At 54.8% G+C, this 21,154-nt stretch overlaps 1 protein-coding gene across 1 annotated transcript in view; it reads right to left on the bottom strand.

Moving 5' to 3' along the window:
• The window catches only part of NOL6 (nucleolar protein 6), a 31,035-nt gene extending 10,587 nt beyond the window's left edge, over positions 1 to 20,448 (bottom strand). The window contains 24 exon segments of the mRNA XM_030005344.2: positions 2,583 to 2,672; positions 2,833 to 2,957; positions 4,231 to 4,328; positions 5,516 to 5,668; positions 6,120 to 6,283; positions 6,500 to 6,654; positions 6,875 to 6,992; positions 7,291 to 7,431; positions 9,320 to 9,395; positions 12,441 to 12,589; positions 12,750 to 12,872; positions 13,273 to 13,450; positions 13,858 to 13,973; positions 14,507 to 14,608; positions 14,771 to 14,829; positions 15,178 to 15,298; positions 15,786 to 15,949; positions 16,094 to 16,228; positions 16,998 to 17,166; positions 17,797 to 17,976; positions 18,243 to 18,314; positions 18,317 to 18,364; positions 19,389 to 19,798; positions 20,400 to 20,448. Coding sequence (XP_029861204.1) covers positions 2,583 to 2,672; positions 2,833 to 2,957; positions 4,231 to 4,328; positions 5,516 to 5,668; positions 6,120 to 6,283; positions 6,500 to 6,654; positions 6,875 to 6,992; positions 7,291 to 7,431; positions 9,320 to 9,395; positions 12,441 to 12,589; positions 12,750 to 12,872; positions 13,273 to 13,450; positions 13,858 to 13,973; positions 14,507 to 14,608; positions 14,771 to 14,829; positions 15,178 to 15,298; positions 15,786 to 15,949; positions 16,094 to 16,228; positions 16,998 to 17,166; positions 17,797 to 17,976; positions 18,243 to 18,314; positions 18,317 to 18,364; positions 19,389 to 19,798; positions 20,400 to 20,448 — 3,195 coding nt within the window.
• Positions 20,449 to 21,154: the final 706 nt, after the last annotated feature.

The following is a 21,154-nucleotide window of genomic DNA, read 5'->3' as shown; positions in this document are numbered from 1 at the left end:
GTGCTACTCAATATAGGACACAGGCTAGCAGGAGACATGAGAGAAGTTTCCCAAGTTCTTGCTTACATTTTATTCCCTTATCTTAGAAAGCGGTAAACCAGACCCAAAATTTTTGTGAGATTAATGTCAGAAGTTTGCCAAAACATCCGCAGGAAAAACATGGCTATGGTGGAGCCACGGGGAGCTCCAGCCCATACTGGCCACCTCATTCCCTCTGGGCTGAGACACGTCCCCATTCCAGCAAGGGCTCTGCTTACGTGAGAAGAATGTGATCCTCACACCCCTACACCCCATGCAAGTGCTGTTAACAAGGACTCTGTTGAGAGCAAGGTTGTTCCCCCATGGACATCTCCTGGTGGATAGACTAAATGTTCTCTGCATTGCACCAAAATGCACCAGGAAGGACACATTTGATTGCCACAGCCCAACTGTACAGCAAGCTCAACACTCAGAGAAGGGAGCTGCTCCCTACCCACATCAGATAGCTAGCCAGAAGGACTACACTCTCTACCCTATTGCTTTCCCAAGTCAGCAGAAAAATCTAACTGCTCTCCCCAGGACTTGGGGATGGTGGCTGGAGAGGAGCTTTCCACAGGGCCAAGGTGGTCCTCTCCACCCCTGACCACAGACCCCAGGAAGCCCACCCAAGTGCACGACAGTGGGGTGGGAGGTTGAGCGAGGGACACACAGTGAGCTGAGACAGGTAACCACACCACATGTGGCGGAGTCCCAAAATGAAGTGGGGGGTCAAGAAGCTAACAGGAGCTGAACGACACCCAGGGGACACAAGGAGCTGTGTAATTATGGGATGGTCCTGCTGTCCAACAGGAGTTGCCCCAGAGGGCAGCAGCATCTTCCATCAAGCAGAGGGTAACAGCAAGCCCCATTAATGGAGGGGAGCAATCCCAGACACATAAATATTTGGACTAGCAGGATCTGGCACTGTGGATGCAGCTGTATTAAAATAGAAAAAACTTGAAATTATGTGTGCGTATTCATGGAATAAATGATGCGGAGACATGAACAGAGGCATGGGACACTGCCCATCTTGGAGCTGGCAGAAAACCCACTGCTTGAAGCTGGTTTATAGCCAGGCTGGGGAGAACGCACATGAAGAACATGAGTGACCAGCACCAAGACACAGCTCTGGTCCATGCAGACCCCCACTTTCCCACACAGCTGACCCAGCCCATGGCTTATTGTACTCCCCGGGGAGCAAGGGAATGGGGCTCACAAATCCATGTCTGCATCTGCACGAGAGCGGACACATCCCCACGTGACCCAAATGCAAAGACAAAAAAATCTTGGAGCACCCTCTTAGATACATGGGAAGAGGAAGCAAGTCCAAGTTGCACTGGAAAGGCTTTTCCCTTCTCCCTGCCCCAAGCTTTGCTTACAAATAGGTTAGAAGCCCTGGAAACAGTGTCCCATGTTCATCCCTAAGGAACATCACAGGCCTGGGAAGACACCAGTATGGGCCGGAGGGATACTCTGGGGATGGGAAAGGATCCCACTGCAATGGCCAAGAGGAGGGGAGAGGGATGGAGGACCAAGGAGGCTGAGTCAAGGGGTTAGGAGGATGCTACGGACTTGCAATGGCTCATTTCGGGAGGTAATCATCCCCAGCTCACACTGCACCTCTTGAATTTCAGTCTTGGGTCCACACTGCGACTGTAGCACACCAGGCACGTCTCACGTGTACAGTGTCTCATCCCTTCACAACCCTGTAACGCGCACTGCCACCATCTCAAGTAGATCTCACCCCTGTAATACTTGCAGCACAAAATGCAGCAGAACTGAAAGCAATGTCAGTAAATCCTTTTTATATTGTCTAGGCAGAAAAAAAAAAATCCACTATATGTGGTTGGGTTTTTTTCCTTAGATAAATCTGTCATATCTAACCACTGTTTAGCTTTTTGTGTCCTCTCAGCTTTAACTGCCTAGGTCACTACTTGGTACACCAACAAGCTCCCCTCCAAAACACAAGTAACTCCCTTCAAAGGGCAACTAAATATGTCTACATCTGCTAGGTCCATTTCAGTAATGGATGCTTTAACTTAAAAAATAAAATCACTGAGAAAATGAAGAGGGTTAAACTATATACGGCCTTGCTCCTCCACTCAAACCAAAATAACATCTTCCTGAACTGCCTGTTAGCACCCTACCAAAACCTCCGCTACCTTGGGCTTGGTTAGACTCAAGCACACAAGCCAGATTTGCACAGCTACACCAACACAGAGTCTCCCAGAGGGGCCATTTGCTGCAGTCACAGATACATGACCTATTTGGCACAGGAACATTGTGGGTTTGCTCACATCCCAAGAAAACCAAAGAATACAAGATAAATTCGTCCCAGTCACAATATTTCACCCCAGGTTGCTATGCAGAGCTGGATCCCCCAGAAGCAGGGTAGCACAGCGGGGCACCAGCCTGTGTGCTCCCCTCCTTGCTGCTTTTCATCCCAGGGCAACCATGCATGGCCACAGCCTGAATCCTACTAACACATCCCAGTGATCATTACCAAAGACCAGCATGCTTTGCCAGTGCCTGAAAGCCCTTGTGCTGGCACCCCAGGGAGTTACCTTCACATCCTGGCTGTTGAGCGGGTCCATGAGCTGCTCCTCCAGGGCGCGGAGAGACTCTGAGGCCAGCACGAGAAGGCGCTGCAAGATCTGGGGAGGGAAGAAAGCCAGAGGGTGAAACCTGGCAGTCCTGGATGTAGCAGGGACCCTGCTCACCCACGCAGCCGTTGGAGCTCGCTCCAGCACTGGGAGCAGGGAACTGCCCCAAGCCAGTAGCCACCATGCGGCAAGGACAGAGGGCCCAGCTCACCTGCACTGAGGGTCGCTCTTGGGTCCACATGGAGCTCCACCGGTCTTTGGGGGTGGCGATGAACATGACGGGGAGGCGAGAGCGAGCAGCCACAAACTTGTTCTTGATCTCTGTGCAGTCAGCCTCTGAAGAGGATGGGCAGATGGTTGAGATGCTCTGCCCATCCACAGCCCTCCGGCCTCCTCACCCATGTACTGCAGCCCAAAAAAGGGCAGTACAACAGGCTTTAATCAATCCCAGCCCTCTGATCCCACAGTCCACATGCAACCAGAGCTCCATCACCTCAGGCTTGCTCTGCTCTCAGGCTTCCCTCAGCATCCACCTGTGGCAAGTTTTGGAGACAGGATGCAGGGCTAGATGGACCTTTGCTCTAAACCCACCCAGGTGGGCCCAGACATGGCAAGCACTGGGACTGATGCAGGCTGGGAACTCACATTATAAGCTAATGACAGAGTTTGCGCCCAAAGAGTTTTCTACCTATTTCCCCACCACCACCCCTCAAGGGGAAAAAAACCCAGCTCTTTGGCCAAAACCAATTCCCATTTAGCTCATTAAAAAAAGCTGGAGGGTAGAAAAATATCAGTTTCCAAAACCCAGTTCTCTCCCAAGCAGCTTGACTTTTTTTTATAAATCAGCTTTAAAAGCTGGGTGTAGGTATCTCCCCCACCCCACGACCACGCAAAGCCAAGACAATCCCAGGGTCTCTTCTGACTCCTGGGGAAAGACAGCACACATCCGAAAGAGCCCACAGACAAAACATGAGGAAGAGGGCAGGACCATAGGTCTGCGTGGATGTGCCAATGCACTCCTTTGGAAACCAGAAACTTTTACTAGGAGATCTTCAAGGCTCAGGAGGCAACAAAACCTGGAAGACTGCAGCTCTTTTCTTTTGCAGGTTTTGAAATTGGGGACTAGCAGATCATCTCCATTATCTGAGCGGCTCAGTGAGGCTCTCAAAGCAGACACGCAGCAGAAGGCTTTGAAGCTTCCTGTTCAAGAGCCGAACTGCTCTCCCAGCACAACCAAAGCTTTGGTCCCCCAGAGCCAGGGCAAAGCCTCAAGCAAAAATGCCAGCTATGAAGGAGGAGAGGGCTTCAAAGACATGACCATGTCCAACACCACCCAGGTTCGTCACAGATTTCAGTGAGATCAGAAGTAGCAGAGCATCATCACCAAGATCTACTTATTCAAAGGCAGGCAGGAGGAGAAAAAAAACACCCCACAACCAAACCCATCCTGAAGCCAAGCACAGCAGGACAGGAGCTAGGGAGTGGAAAATCTCCTTGCCCCTGGCAGAAGCTGTGACGCCTCCATGTATCCAAGCCCCTACAGCCAGGTGCTGACCAAAAAGGGCTCAAGACCCTCACACTGCGGCTCTCCTGCATGCTGCCTGCTCACCTGTGAGGCCAGCATTCAGGTTGACAATCAGAGGGTTGTTTTTCCAGTCAAAGGTTGCCAGCAAGTCAAGGAAGCGCAGGAACCCCACCTGGGGAGAGCTGCAGGCAAGACAAAACAGTTCAGCACTCGCATTTGCTCCCCTGGCAGCAAGAGGAGCTGGGCTTGGGGGTGAGTTAGCCATGCCCAGCCCACACACAGCCCAAGAAGGGATGTCTGTGGTGGGAAAGGGAAGTCCAGGACAAACATGAGGCAATTCCCCTTCTGCGAATCCCCAGGGAAAGTCCTTCCCCCTTGTTTTTCCCTCCCCAGGTAAAAGAAACCAGCAGAAAGTGAAACATTGCCCCCAGTTGCCCCATCTCCTGACACTCTCCCCACCCAGATTCCTGGGGTTGGAGCAAGGGGGAGGTGGAGAGAAGGCTGCTCCCATCTCTGCTGCAGCTCTGAACAACGGCCAAGCTCCCACTGTGCCTCTTCCCCTGTGACACAGCAGGTATGCAAAACCAGACAGCTGGGAAGACAGAGCTCCTACTGCAGCGTATTTTAGGAGACAAGAAAGCATTTTAGGCACCAGGCTGTTACTCCTGCTACTTTGGGGAAGGAAACTAGACCCCGAGTGCAGGGCAGAGTAACCTTTTGGATCCACACAGAGCAAAAACAGTCCCTTTAACTTCATTTCACTCCCTCTGGGCCGCATCCCATCCACCTGCCAGGGGCCAGCAAGCAATTGGCCCTGCAGGGTTATTTACCAACATTGCTACTCCATTCAGCTTTCAGCAGCCAACCTTTTGCCCTTCGCTCAGGAGTTCCCTCCAGGACGAAGGAAGGCTGCAGCCGCCAGCACCACTGTAACATCCCTCGAGGGAATGCAGGAGCCCCAGCATGCTGGTAGCCACAATGCAGCCCCCGCCCCTGCTTCTCCTGGCCATCACCCCCAGGATGAGGGGCCCCACCAGTCCTCAAGAAGGCATAAGACACCCCACGGTTGTACCACCAGCACCCAGAGGCCACAAGCACACTTGCTCCCATCCTTACCTGCTTCCCCCCTTTCTCTGCAGCACAGAGTAGGGGAAGCCACAGCCCCACAGCTCCAAGCATCCCCATCTCCTCAGGCCAGCCACTTCCAACAGGGCTTGGGACAGCGTTTTGGCAGCACAGGGGCCTCATACGCCCTGCTGTGCACCCTCTCAGCACCTCCTGCCCCAGCAGCAACCCATCCCTCCTCCATCCCAGGTAAGGAAAAAAGCACTACATCCCCACTGGGCCAGCCCAGGCTCCTCATCCTCACCTGGGCGGCGTGAAGGGGGCCGGGTGGAGGAAGAGAAATGCCACAAGGAGGTCCACACACTCCTCAGAGATGTTGTCACTCAGGAGCTGGGCACAGACCCAGCGCTTGGCCAGCCGGCAAGTGCTGCCGAAGACAGGGTGCTGCTGCTGGAGCCTGCGAGGAGGGAGACAAGCCACTGCTCAACCCACACATCCCAGCACCCAGAACGGCCTTTTGGCATTCCGCAAGAGAGAAGGGAGGGTCAAAAACCTGCCAGGAACGTGTCCACAGCATTATGAGCACAGGGCACTCTCTGGGGCTGTTGAGATTTTGGGGAAATGAAGGGGAAATGCTGCCACATGCTCCTCTCTAACCATGCTACTCTTTGGTACTTGTCCCCCATACCAGTGACCTCAGATGTGACAACAGGGCCAACCGGTGCCACCCCCACCCACATTCATCCCTCTGTCCTCCCACAGAACCTCTCACAAGGTGGGCTGAAGGGCCACTTCCCATGGTGAGCTCCTCTCCCCACCATTACCCTCCAATACTCAAGGGCACCTCCACACTGGCTTCCAGCCACATCCTGTGTCCTGGCCCCCCAGGCATGCCCTGCCTCACTTACCCATGCAGGGAGCTGGTTAGATAGGGCAGATGCAATGTCTCCAGCTCCAGCTGCCGAGAATCCTCTGTGTCCTGGTACTTCAGCATCCCTTCTGGGGTGACCACTTCCTTCAAGATCAGGGGCTCCCGGTGGTAGGCTACTTGGAGACGGAAAACGTAGCCTTCCTGAGATGGGAGCAGAAAGTGAAGTCAGGCTTGGTGTGCTACACTGCACCTCAGGGACACAACAGCAGCATCCTGGCATCAGCGCAGTCTCACCATGTTCTCTCCTATGCCCATCACCCAAATCCTCGTTTTGTCCAGTGGGGGCACTGCCACAGCCTCCCACGTGCCTCCTCAGTAACAAGTCAGGTCTGGAGAAGGTCCCCATCGTCACTCTACCTTGTACACATCGGTGTGGGTGACTGCAGGTCTGCAAACCAACTGGTGCTGCTGCTGGAGGAGCTCAGCCAGCTGGAGGTGGAAAGCCGCCTTGATGCGCTTGATGGCTTCTTTGTCCTGTGGCCACTGGCCACTGCCTTCCATGTGGCAGATGACTGGGGGCAAAGGGACAGCAGGAGGCCAGTGAGCCCCATGCAGAAATGAGGTGATGGATGGGGGTGGCTGGGACTAGAGGTTACAGCAGGAGAGCAGGAGGAGCCAGGGCTCTGCTCCTGCCTGCAGCACACCAATGCAGCAGTAACAGAGCCAGCATTGCTGCCTGCCTCTGCTTCCCCCCCACCAAATCATCTCCTGCTCACATCAATCCCCACTTACTCTTCAGCGGGGCTATGTAGGCCGGGCAGGGCTTCTCCTCTGAGGGAAGTAGCAATTGCTTGGTCCTGATTCGGGTATGGAAGGAATAAATAGGCTTCATGGGAATGGGAGGGAAGACCTGAGAGAGAGCAGCAACCTGAGGACTAAGAACAGGGAGCAGAAAACCCAGGGCACTGCGCACCTCCTCACCCCAAACCTCCTGCCCCAGCAAAGCCCTCCGACACGGAGGGCTTAGCCAACTTGCGCATAGCAAGCCCCAGGGACGGGGCAGCAAAGAAGAGGCACCACATTCCCCTGAGGGCTCTCAGGAGCCGGAAAAGCAGAGAGTGACTAATTCTCTCTCTCCCCCCTCACCCCAGGGCACCCCCCAGCTCCTCGCAGGCCCCTATGCAAGGGCAGTGCCCAGGGACACTCACGTCCGTGTACCGGAGGGCTGGATGGACGCCCTGCACAGCTGTCACCGTCAGCGGCAGCCCCTTCAGGTTCCAAAGCTTGCGGCTCAGGTCATCGTAGGAACAGACGACGCTGACCATGGCCTCCTCACCCGTCCCTGACTCCTGCAGACACACAAAGAGCCTCTCTGTTCACCTCTCCCGCTCCTGCACAAGCACCCACCTTGCCTCCCTCTTGGACTGGCATCACAGCCAGGCTCCAAGAAGCCAGCACTGCCACCCCAGGGAGCAGCTTCTGGCAAGAGCACTCAGCAAAATGGGGAGGTAAGAGACGGAGGGAAGACAAGGGCAAGACTGTCTGCAGCTCCCCAGCAGCCACAGGCATTCTAGAGGCTATGTTTCAAGTGGCAAAGAAAATTATTTCCTGTGCAAGACACTAAGACAGCACCAAATGCTGTACTGCCAGCATTCTCCCTAGAAAGGGAGAAGCTAAGTGTGACCTGGGAGTAAAGAGATCACATACTGGCAAGGTGAGAGCTCTGCTACTGCCTCCCCACCAGTTATTGCAATGCCAACAGAAGCATCACTTAACAGAAAACCACACCAACTACATCCTTAGCCAAGGCAGAGCTGGGAAGCATGGCAAAAGCAAAGACAGAAAATATCCAGATCATGGCAGGAGCCCTGGAGAGGGCAGATGAGAAGAACCAAAAGAATTGCTGCTGTCCTTGCTGCTCGCATCTCCCCAAACCACAGCAGAGGAGCCTGAATGAGGAAGAGGAGACACCACTGGCGTCAAACCACTCAGCTCAGATGCAGCTGAATTGAGCTGCACGCACCTAGCCAGCCTGGGCTTTCTGGCAGAGCAGCAGCACCCTCTGCAGGGTGTGCCATGAATGACAAACCCCTGTGCTGCCTGACTCTAGATCTGGGTGCACCATGCATCTTTCATCATCCCCTCGACCACCGCAGAGTCTCTGGGCTGCCTGCACACAAACAGCTGGAGGAGCAGAGACAGACACCCCTACCCACCACCCCACGTAGAACAGCAAGTTTCTCTGAGTTTCTCTTTCGTTCGAGGACTGGCAACAAGTGGACTCCTAAACACTTCTCAGGCTCCAGGAAGTGCATCCCCTCTCAGCGTGGTGTTTATCAGCCCTGCTCATCGGAGGCTAGCTTGCAGTGACACACATAGATTTTGCTGCCTCACCACACAACAGGCTGTACAAACCAGCATCTCATCCCAAATCTGACATGCAGCTCTGCCCAGACCGCAACTAGTCCTAGCACAGAAGATTCTTTCTATCAGTTTTGCTCCCCTTTGCTCTTAAGAAGGGGAAAGGAAACAATTTCCTCCTCCATCCAACAACCAGGTAAAAAGCTGGTTTTACCAAAGACCAGCAAAGCGGTGCCAAAGTACTCATGGCTCATCTCCAGACTTTAATTTCACAAGCTGGAGAGCAGAAGCAGGGAGGGGGACATTTCCCAGCCTCCAAGATGCATGTTTTCTGTCTCAAAGCGACATTTCTTTGTTTCAGCTGCACATTCACCTGGAGCACTACATAGGTCTTGGTGGACATGATATAGCACTTTGCACCATGACAGGGAAGATCCTTCTCCTGGGTTTCCCAGCTGGACCTACAGGATGAAGGCACAGAATTGTCTGGCCTGTGTCCTGATGGATGCAGGACCTGAAAGGTGTAGCCAGGGAGACACAGTGGGACAGTGATATATCCTCAGACAATGTGGACATAGTGGACACAGAGACAGGCCAGTGGGATACTTCCAGGGGAAAATGGTGTGTGGGGGCTGCCAGAGCAAGAGGACTTCAGTGAGTATGCCTTGGTTGGCATGAAAGGCTTGACAGATCCAAGGAGAGCACCGCACTGCCTATCAAAGTGCCCACAGGCAAGAATTTTCCTTACCCTTGCTACCTTCTCTTGGGAACCAGGCAGCTGCCTCAGGGCCACAACACTAAAATGACCTCCCTATAGCCCTCCCCACACAACCCTTCCTTGAGAAACCCACAGCCCTGCTGGGGAAGCAACCATACCTTTTGCCCAGTCCTGATCACAGACTCAAGCAGGGCTCCACTGTAGCAGATGGAGGACTCGGGAATGTCCGCGTGGCTATGTAGAAGAAGACAACAGAGCATTAGACCTACGACTTGCCAATCCATACATCCTGACACTGCACGCTGTACCCACAGGCAAGGGTCAGTCCAAGGATGAGGAATCCCTCCACAGAGGAAGGTCACGGTGAGAAGACTGATCTCTGTGTGTTTCTACCACGCCCAAGTTATCCACCCAAAGCGGCCCAGCAACTCATGCAGCTTCACAGGATTCAAAGCCAAAGCTGTCAACATGCAGCCTTTCCTCACAAGACCGCTAACTGAGTCAGGATAAAGAGGCCCAGGCAACCCCTTCGTTCTGTGCAAGGGGGTCTCATTTTTGGCAGAAGATATGAACTGCTACGGGGAGGTTTTCCAGTGCTGCAGGGAGACCCAAGCTTGTGAACCACTGCAGGGTCTCAGAGGATTTCATGAAACGTCTTGCAAGGTCCAGACAGCTTCTTTTCCAGCTCTGCCAAAAATGAGTGTCTCAATAGCCCATCTGCATGTAAGGGCAGGACCATACTGCCTCCTTGCCCTTAGCATTACCATCAGCACAGGCTCCAGCACCATGTGCTTGTCCTCTCCACCTTCTCTTGGAAAGCAGCTCACAGCATCAGGACCACAACTGAAAGGACCTCCAGATTTCACAAAGCCAAAAAGAGGGGCACACAAGGAGGGGCTGATGGGGAACGTGAAGCTCAAGGGCAGCTTTGGCTGCAGTGACCATGAAACAGTGGAGTTCAAGATCCTTAGGGCAGAGAGGAGAGTGCATCGCAAGCTCGCTACCCTGGACTTCAGGAGAGCACACTTTGGCCTGGTAGAGTACCATGGGATAAAGCCCTAGAGGGAAAAGGGGCCCAGGAAGGCTGGTTAATGTTCAAGGATCACCTCCTCCAAGCTCAGGAGCGATGCATCCCAACAAAAAGGAAGTCAGGCAAAAACGTCAGGAGGCCTGCGTGGATGAAGAATGAACTCCTGGAAAAACTCAAACACAGAAAGGAAGCCTACAGAGGGTGGAAACAAGAACAGGTAACCTAGCAGGAATACAAAGAAGTTGTTTAAGCAGCCAGGGATCACATTAGGAAAGCCAAAGTCCTGACAGAATTAAATCTGGCCAGGGATGTCAAGGGCAACAAAAAAAGCTTCTGTAGGTATGTTGGTGATAAAAGGAAGACTAGGAAAAATGTGGGCCCTCTCCAGAAGGAAACAGGACACCTAGTTACCTGGAAATGGAGAAGGCTGAGGTACTGAACAGAAAGTGCTTTACCACCAAGTGCTCCAGCCACACCACGCAAGTCACAGAAGGCAAAGGCAGGGATTGGGAGAATGAAGAACCACCCACCACAGAAGATCAGGTTCGCAACCATCTAAGGAACCTGAAGGTGTTCAAGTCCATGGGACCTGATGAGATGCATCTGCAGGGTCCTGAGGGAACTGGCAGATGAAGTGGCTAAGCCACTATCCATCACATTTGAGAAGTCATGGCAGTCCAGGGAAGTTGCCACTGACTGGAAAAGGGGAAACATAACCCCCATTTTTAAAAAGGGAAAAAAGGAAGACCTGGGGAACTACAGGCCAGTCAGTCTCACCTCTGTGCCTGGCAAGATCATGGATCATCCTCCTGGAAGCTATGCTAAGGCACATGGAAAATAAGGAGGTGATTGGTGACAGCCAACATGGCTTCATGAAGGACAAATCATGCCTGACAAATTTGGCCTTCTACAACAGGGTTACAGCACTAGTGGGCAACTGACACCATCTACCTGGACTTGTGCAAAGCATTTGACACTGTCCTGCACAACATCCTTGTCTCTAAATTGGAGAGACATGGACTTGAAGGATGGACCACTTAGTGGATAAGGAATTGGCTGGATGGTCGCACTCAAAGAGTTGCGGTCAACGGCCCAATGCCCAAGTGGAGAGCAGTGACAAGTGGCATTCCTCAGGGGTTAGTATTGGGACCAGCACTGTTTTAACATCTTTGTCGGCAACATGGACAGTGAAATTGAGTGCACCCTCAGCAAGTCTGCTGACTACACCAAGCTGTGTGGTGTGGTCAACACGCTGGAGGGAAGGGACGCCATCCAGAGGGACCTTGACAGGCTTGAGAGGTGGGCCCACACAAACCTCATGAAGTTCAGCAAGGCCAAGTGCAAGGTCCTGCACATGGGTCAGGGCAATCCCAAGCACAAATACAGACTGGGCAATGAGTGAATTGAGAACAGCCCTGAGGAGAAGGACTTGAGGGTGTTTGTTGACAAAAAGCTCAAAACGACCTGGCAATGTGCGTTTGCAGGCCAGAAATCGAACCATATCCTGGGCTGCATCAAAAGAAGCACGGCCAGCGGGTTGAGGGAGGTGATTCTCCCCCTCTACTCTGCTCTCATGAGACCCCAGCTGGAGTACTGAGTTCAGCTCTGGGGCCCCCAACATAAGAAGGACATGGACCTGTTGGATCAAGCCCAGAGGAGGGCCACAAAGATGATCAGAGGGCTGGAGCACCTGTCCTATGAAGACAGGCTGAGAGAGTTGGGGCTGTTCAGCCTGGAGAAGAGAAGGCTCCAGGGACACCTTGTAGCTGCCTTCCAGTACTTAAAAGGGGGCCTACAGGAAAGCCGGAGAGGGACTTTGTTCAAGGGCATGTAGTGACGGGACAAGGGGTAATGGCTTTAAACTGAAAGAGGGTAGATGTACATTAGATGTAGGGAAGAAGTTCTTCACTGTGAGGGTGGTGAGGCACTGGAACAGGCTGCCCAGAGAAGCTGTGGATGCCCAGTCCCTGGAAGTGTACCAAGGCCATATTGGATGGGGCTTTGAGCAACATGGTCTAGTGGAAGGTGTCCCTGCCCATGGCAGGGCGCTTGGAACTAGATGATCTTTAAGGTCCCTTCCAACTCAAATCGTTCTATGATTCCAATTCTATGAAAACGATCTACAACGTCCCCCAAAACATGAAGCTGACAACAGGGTTACTAGGGATGTGGCACAAGCCAGGAGAGTGGCAGTGAACCCCACACAGCTGCAGGTCCCCCAGCCTCAGCGGCTGCTCAGTACAACTTACAGCTTCAGCAGGTGCCTGACAATCTGCTCAGGAATGAGGCGTTTCTGGCAGATGGTGTCGGCCTCCCACACCACTGCCTCACAGATGCTGCCATCCTGGAACCGCCGCAGCTCTGATTTCTCCCCCCAGAAGGTCCGGAAGTCCAGGGCCTGTGGAGCGACATTGGCCAAGCCAGGCCAGGGACACGGGTCACCACTGGGGCCAGCGGAACAACTCCCATGACCATCAGCCAGCCCTGCAGCCAGCTGCAACCACAGCGTGGCACCAGCTCTGCTCCACCCTACTCAGCACAAGGAGGGCTCCTCTCACCTCAGGGTGATCGGCCTGCGGTCCCTTCTCCAGCGTGCTGGCAGCAAACTCAGGGACAAACAGGAGCCCAAACGTCAGAGGCCCGACATCCTTGTGTTTTGGGGGCTCAGCATCAATCGACCACTGTGGGAAAATGGAGAACATGAAGCACAAGGAGAGATGAGGTTGCTGGAGCAGCACCTGCTGGGATTTTGGGCTGCTAGATGAACCTCCTGCTATGTGCTCTTGGGTGCCCAGATGAGCATGGACAAGGAAACCCTCATTTAATAGTCTCCCCAGTGAAAAAAACAATTGTCTTCTCCCTGCCCCATTACTGGGCCAGCACTCCTGCCCAGACCAAGCCTCCCAGCTGCACCCCATACCCCAGTGCAGGGCCTCAGGTCCCATATTCCCCACAAAGGGGACAGGCCTGCCTCCTCCCCCAGTGAGGAAAGATCCCATCCCCGTGCCCAGCAGTGCCACAAGGGACACAAGAGACCCCACATGCTGCAAAGGATGCAGTGTCATTGTCAAGCTGCACTACCTCAGGGATCTGGGGCAAGGAGTGAGCCACGAGCAGCGCTCTCCCAGCCAGCCCACGGGCCAGCAGCGACACAACAAAGGGAAGGGCTGTGGCCACGTAGTTCCCACCCCGATCCATCAGCTCGTTCAGCAGCTGCATCTTCTTGCAGGCACCCTGCAGCTTGGAGGCATGCTTCAGGCTAAAGGAGAAGGAGAGAACCTGGTCACCCACCTCTGCCACCAAATCCTTTCTGAGAGAGATATGCTAGAGGTACAATAAAGTGGGGAGCTGAGGGTCCTGGCCCAGGATGGGGGCTACAAGAAGAAACACTACAGTTTGGCATCTCAGGATGCACCACAGGAGACACTGGTCCTTGGGACAGTCATCATTCCCAAAGGCCAAAGCATTGCCCTCCTCCTCCTGGGAGGCTATCTAGACAGTAAAAGCGGAATGGCCAAATGCAAGAGGCACCAGTGCCTATCTCAGAAATAGCAGGGCCACCTCCCAGCAGGCAGGTCCAAATTCACCCCAGTCCAAAGCCAGAAGCAGCCCACTCCTCTCTGAACAGGCTCCTCAGCATCACCCCACAAGCACAGTGAGACTCACTGGAAGACGTGGTCAAAGGCTCTGAGCATGGGCTTTGCGGTCATGAGCAGCACCTGAAAGCCATCCACCATCCGATCATCCAAAATCTCCATGGAGCGCTTGGCTTCAAACTGGACCTGAGCAAGGAGATAAGACAGAGCAAGAGCATGAATGGGAGGAGAAAAGGAAAGCAAATCCCTCCAGCAGTGGTCACCAATGCTCCCCCATCAACCACAGCCACCCCAGCTCCACGGTCACCAGCAGACCCTGATCCCAGACAGCCTCTGTCCTCAGCGTGAAGCCAAGTGACTGACAGCTGTCACTGCTGGTCAGAGTTTCTCCTTGATATCCTGACACCAAGGTGGTTTTTTTCTGCTCCAAAACAGTTACTTCTGCTAAACAGCTGCTTGGCTTCACCCAAAGGTGCCCACAAAGAGGAAAACAACTTTCCTCCATCATTCAAGCAAGACAGGTAAAGCAGCAGTACATCCAAGTCTTGAAATTCAGTTCCAAGCTTCAGAGCTGGAGACGGATGTTAAAAGCTTAAAAAGCAACACTGAACCCCCTCCCCATATGTAACATCCTCCTCCAAGATGCCTAACCACCCTCTGCCTGCCTCGGTTCACTCCTAAGACAGCATCTCAGCATGCCATCACAACCTGCTTGGTACCTGGTGGTATTTGCTGGCAGTCATATCAGCGCAGAGGTTCACCAGCCCAGAGGGATCCACAAAGACTACTTCAAACGCCTGGTGGAAGTCATCCAGGACAGGCTGAAAGACAAACACGGTCCTTAGTGCCACGACACAGCACAGGCACCAGGGCACCACCACCTCATTGCCATCCAACACCCCTCTAACAGGCACATCCCTGCCCAGACAGCACTGACAGCAAAGCCAGACGCAGGCACAAGATACCCCCAGAGGGTTCCTTACCAGGGATGCATCCACATCCTTCGCTAGGCTGATCCCCGTCACAGTCAGGTCAGTGGTGGCTGTGGGCAGACAAGAAGGAACAAGTCACACCATGATACAATCCACATCTCCTCCACTGGTGACAGTGGTACAGCTATGTGCCAGTAACACCATGCTCTCGCAACACTAACAGTGCTACAATGCAATGCTGGCCTCCATCTTGTGACGGGACCTACCCTCTCCTCTGCAAGCTGTTCCATCCAGCCCGGCTCTGCTGCCTCATCCCCTCCTGTCCATCCCACCCACAGGGTCTCAGCATCAGAGAGAGAAAAGCCACAATTCCCCCTTCCCCCACTGCGTTCAGGCTTTGTGCAGGGACTCTGCTGACACCAGCTTTTTCTTGCCCAGAAAGGCCCCTGCAAACTCACCCAGAAACTGCAGGGTGCTCCTCAGCACCTGGTACCCACTCATCATCTTGACAATCTTGCGTTTCATCAGCAGGTAGGCAACCAGCATGGAGACCAAGAAGCCACTGAAGCACCCCAAGCCCTGTGAAAACAGAGACTGGAGTCAACAAGAGCGCAACGAGGCACCAGGAGCCCCCCAGAGCCCACCCTACGACTGCTTCTGGCCTCTGTCATCAGGAGCAGGGCAGCCCCCAAGCCCACCAGGAAGATGTTGAGGCAAAGCCTTGTACAAGGAACAGAGATATGGATCCTCTTGCAGAAAAGGCAAGAACTCAAAGTTCTTTGGGAAATGGGGCGAATACCCCCAAAAAAATCCTGAAACCAAAAACCCGCTACATCATTCCAGGGATCCGAAAGAAGCATGATTGTCTGGCACACAGACTCATTGCAACCCACAGGGTAGGAAGGAGCTCTGTGAAACCTAAGACAGCTCAAATCAGAGTCACAAGCCCACCACACCACCCACCACAACAAAACCACCACCACTCCACCCCTAGGAAGGGAGAGCAGGCCAAAGGCAGGTTAGCCAGGCAAGCAGAGCCTGCCCTGTCCCCTGGCACAGGACATACCTTGCTGAGCTGCCGCTGATTCAGCCAAACTTTGAGAAGGGCCAGGCCATCCTTCATGCCCAGGAAGTCGGTGGCTGCGCTAGACAAGAAGTGCAGGTGGGAGAGCAGCACCATGTCGCAGAGGATGGAGCTGTTGTAGTGCAGGGTTGGGGGCTCGGTGGCTCCTGTGTGGGGAAACAGCAGCACGTTGGACCCAACCACAAACCTCCTGTTCACAGAAAAGGGCTGCAGCGAACCCACCTCCTGGCACTGGGTGCTGTCTCTGGCTGAACCGAGCAGCCTCGTGTTCCCCCAGCCCCAGGCCCTACCTTCTTTGGGGGTGCTCTGCTCCATGAACCAGGCTGTCCGGACATTGTTCTTGCTGGGGTAGAAGCAGCTGGGTTTGAAGAGACCTGGGGCAGGACACGCATGGAGTCGGACAGTGACCATCTTCTCATCCTTGCCTGTAAGCACCAGAGGATAGATGTGCAGGAGGAAGAGATGTCAGAGACCCAGAGACTAACTTGAGAAAACAGGGAGCATCCCCAGCTTGGGGAAAGGAAAAAGCTCCTTCCCAGCAAAGCTCAGCAGCAGCAGAAATCATCTCAAAGCAGAGAGTGACCACATCCCAGAGCCAACAATAACCCTGAGGTCACATTGCTCGTGTCCAAGCCCCGTCTTCAGCCCCGCTGGCCAGTCTGGTACCCCAGCACTCTCCTGCCTGCCCTGGCCTTGTCACACCACTGCCTGCCCCAGACCCAAACCTGGGTTCTGCAGAAACAAGCAGCATCCAGCAGCCCGTGCATCCCACATCATTTCAGAGAAGAGCCAGACTGTGCACAGCTGCCTGGGGAAGGCAAGAGGATGGCGAGGAGCAGGGGTGGGGAGAACGGGGAGGAAGGACAGGGCTAGACGTAGTCATGTTTTTGTAGGGTCTGCTTTACTCCCCAAAGTACCCGCAGGGTGGGCCAGCCAGCAAGGCCAAGGCTGGGGAGCCCAGCCAAGCTGTAGAGGCGGATCAGGAGGGGAAGAGACCTTGAGGACTAGGGGGTGTGTGGACAGAGAGGACAACTGGGAGCGTCGAAGCTCCAAAATTTATCACCAATTGCAACAACAGCCCCAAACTGACTCCTCTCCTAAGGGCCTGTTACATGGTATGAGACCACCACCACTCCCTCCACCTAACACTAGTACCCACTCACACTCCCCACCAGAGCAAGGCTCAAGTACTACCTTGTGGCCTCAGGAGCAGGATGGGCTTGAGATGGTTGCTGTTCATGTAGGCAAACTTCACGCTGCCAAAGAGCTTCTCCTTGGAGAAGTGCTGGGCAATGTGGGCCAGGTACAGAGCTCTCTTCCAGTGGTAGTGCTGGTTCAGGTTGTCTTTGTCCTGGAAGATTTCCTGGGAAGAGAGGGATGGGGCAATCCCACCTCACCTGCCTGCAGAGCCCAGTTCAGCCCAGGGCACTACGCCACCCACCACTCTCCCTGGCCCCACAGGCAGCCCTATCTCAGACATGCGGCTACAGCCCCAAGGAGCTCCAAGTCAGTCGGGAACACTACCTTGCTGCTGGCTCACCAGGCTCTAGGATCACAGGAGACAGAGCAGAGCCATGCAGCCAAACAGGGTGTCACTTCATCTCAAACCCTGTTAGAGCAAGTCTGGGCAGCAAGGGAAGGGAGCTCTAGAGGGGTAATAGCCTGCAAACATCACCCTCCCTGTAACACAGTCTTGGGAGCTGAGTACAAGTGCAATGGGGTACAAAGATGGAGAGCACCTATCTCCCCAGCAATGTGGAAGAGGTTCAGCCCAGGCAGAGAGAAGGAAGATCCTCATGAGGAACGAAAATCAAAGCAGCTGAAAGCTCTGATAGAGTGAGTGGTGAGACCACACTCCCCAGCTCCTCGTGGGAGTCAACACACTGCACGTCCAGATGCTGCAACCTCACTCAGGAATGGAGAGGACAAGGCAGGAGGGGACAGAGCTCAGCCGGGCCCCAGGCTACTCAGGAGCAGGCATGGCCAGACTCACCCACGGCATGGTCACTGCCACATCCATGTTGATCTCTGGCTTAATACAGGTGCCCAGCAGGTAGCTGCCCACCACCTTCAGCTCGGTCGGGGACAGGAAGCGGAACCTCCCCTTCACAGTGAACGGCACCTGCAGGAACAGGACCTTCACGCCCTTGGGGAGCCAGGCCTGATCCGTGAGCTGGGAACAGACGGGACACACAAAACGATCTAAGCATCACCAACAGCAGATGTGCAGAAACCAGGACCCCTCTCCTCACACAACTGCAGGCGCCTGCACCCAGAGCTTAAAGATGGAGCACCCCCCTCTCCCCTCCAACATAAAGTAAAGTAATATTTTTTCAGTCCCTAAGGGAGATACTCCACGAGGACCTCTGCCTGTACAGCAACAGCAGAGCCTGCTCCATACAGGGGTTTTGCCATCTCGTCCATCCCTCTGGAATGTACTTCAGTTTCTGGGGTATCTGGGATGGCACTCAGCAGGCTATTGATTTCATGGAGGAAGGCATCAATCTTTTCTTCTTCTTCTTTGTCTCCTTCAATGTCACCTCCTTCAGAAGCTCTTTGATCTGTAGGGGGAAAGGGGACCATGAAAAAGCAGCTGCAACACTGGAATTGCTCCTGCCCTTTACCTTGTCCTCCAGCACCAACCACAAGCCTGGTGAAGAGGGCAGCAGGTGAGCTGGGGAACACACTTGCGCCTCTCCACAAACCCTGCCTGGAGCTGGGAGTCTGGTCAGCCCATGGGCAGAAGGATAATGCAACTCCTGCCATCTCCTGTGAAGTGTTGGATAGCAATCAGCTCCATCCCATCGGCTTCTGTGTGAGGTCCAGCCACAAAAAAAACTGGCGTGATTCACATAGGCATAGCTCTCAGAAAGGTTTTTTGTATGGCAGAGTATCAGCTCCAGGAAACAACCCTGCAGGTTCACGCCATGAACCAGGCCCTACAGATCCTGCCACCAATACCAGCAGGTAGCCAGGAGATCAAAGCCACTCCTCATAAAAATCACCAACGTTACAACCACAAGGAGCTATCTAGTCACCAGCCTGAACTACCCCTAACACAGACAGCTTGCTTTGCCCAGGACATAAATAAATTCCTCCTGTCCCATCCAGAAGCTGGTCAAAGACAGCAGGAGGACACAGCTGGTGATGTTACTTCCTCACCCCAGTAAGCAATAAATCACCACAGCGAGAGATGCAACGGTCGCGCTTCCACCATACTGCAGTTATGTGCTGGATGGGTTAAATTTTAGTGGTGTAAAAGAGGCACAGAGCCTGGCGCGGAATGGTAACAGGAATTACGGTGGAAATATCAGTAACACGCTGGGTGCCTTGTAAAGCCTGTGCCTTCTGTCCCTGCCCCGTGCCCAGTTCCTACAGAGAAGCGGCCGCTGCCCGGATTTACCGGGCCAGGAGGGCTCAGGGGTCTGCCAGCGGCCCGGGGTCTCTTCCCCAGGCGGTTCCTGGAAAGCTCCGGGTCCGTGATCCCGCTGCTCCCCACCCCCCCCCCCGCCCCAGCTTAGCCCCCAGAGAGGCACTGAGCGCGGCCAACGGCGGCTCCCCGGGCCGGCGGGCCTCCCGGCTGACCTGCAGGCGGAGCAGGCTGGAGTGGAAGAGATCCTCCGTCTCCTTCAGCTGGCTCAGCTCCTCGCTGGTCGGCGGCTTGTAGAGCTCGGCCCGGCTCAGCTTCGCCGGCTGCAGGGCTCCGGCCTCGGCCGGGGCGGCCCTCTTCCCGCCCCGCGCCGCGCCCCCGGCCCCGGCGGGGGGGTCCCGGCCCTGCGCCGCCGCCTCCGGAGAGCCCTGCGAGGAGAAGACAGGACGGCTCGAATACCCAGAGCCCCGCGGGCCCCGCCGCACGGGCCCTACGGACACCGACCTCCCCGCTCCCCAAGGCCCCGCCGCCGCCTCGCCTCCATGGCCGCCGCCACACACGCCCGCGCGCGAGGGCCCCGCCAACCACGTGCAGTGCCACACACCCTGCTGGCCGCGGAGGGCCGCTCCCCATTGGCCGCACGTACTAGCGCAAGGCTCCTATTGGCCGTGCCGGCTGCGCCCCGCCTTCCCGCCCCGCCCACGGAGCCACCCACGGAGCCGAGCTCCCTTGAGCGGGCGAGGGGGAGGAGGAGCGTTTCCTCGCTTTGCGGCAGGTCGTGCTGGGAGCGGCGCGTTTTGCAGTGGTTGCGGGTGCTTAACAGCAGCACGGATCCCACCCCGCAGGGCTGTGGGCGGGGGGGGGGGGGTCTCCCCGCGGCGGGGGTCGCTGCCCCTCGGGCCCATCGCGGGGCACAGACCGAGGCTCGCCCCCCTGAGGTGCTCCCTCCTGCCCCGGGCTCCGCAGGCCTCTCTGGCTGGGCCCCCAAACCCCTCGGGCCTCCCCCTCCCGTGGCTGGGATGGAGCCCAGAGCTGCCCCCGCCGGCTGCCCAGGGCTAGACGGGCTGTAACCCAAATTCACAACCTTTATCCTCAAAAGTGGAGCTTTCGGGGCAGGCCGGTGTGGTTTCACGTTCTGGCTGGCCGCAGGTGGGTGCTGCAAAGCGGCTCACCCCACAGGATGAACCCGATCCAGGCCCAGCATTACCCCACTGACCAGGGCCTACCTGCGGTGCCTCTTGGAGACCCTGATTTAAGCAGCACCGCGTTTTTCATATCGTGTTCAAAAGGGACCTTAAAATAATTGGGGAGGGGGAGATAAAGTATATCAGGGTTTAATAAACATACCAGACTCCAGTTTTCAGTCTGGTGTGGCTTACTTTGTACTCTAGACACAGGGAAAATTTGGGGCTGTTTGGGTGTAGGGATTAGGTGGGTAACCAGCACATCAGCTGGGCTCAGAGCAGCTGATGCCAGCTGAATATAAACATGTAAAACAAGATGCAGTTTGCACAGTACACACGATTCTGGCAAACAGCTCAACCAGGTCTGGAAAATAATCCCTCTCCGGTTTTGAGCCTCGGGTGGCTCAGCGACAGAGCTGCCTTCTGTCGTGAGGATTTTCAAACAACCCTGTGGTGGGCTGACCCTGGCTGGATGCCAGGTGCCCACCAAAGCTGCCCACCAAAGTCCCCCTCTCAGCTGGACAGGGGAGAGAAAATATAACAAAAGGCTCATGGGTCGAGATAGGGACAGGGAGAGATCAATCACCAGTTACCACCACGGGCAAAACAGACTCGAGGAAATCAGTTTAATTTACTACCAATCAAATCAGAGTAGGATAATGAGAAGTAAAACTAAATATTAAAAACACCTTCCCCTCACCCCTCCCTTCCTCTCAGGCTTAACTTTACTCCCAATTTTGTCTACCTAAAACCCGCAGGCTGTGCCAGGGAAGGGGGAATGGGGGTTGGGGTCAGTT

Source organism: Aquila chrysaetos, chromosome Z (genome assembly GCF_900496995.4).
Source record: "Aquila chrysaetos chrysaetos chromosome Z, bAquChr1.4, whole genome shotgun sequence".
NCBI lineage: Eukaryota > Metazoa > Chordata > Aves > Accipitriformes > Accipitridae > Aquila > Aquila chrysaetos.
This window is presented reverse-complemented; position numbering and strand designations above follow the sequence as displayed.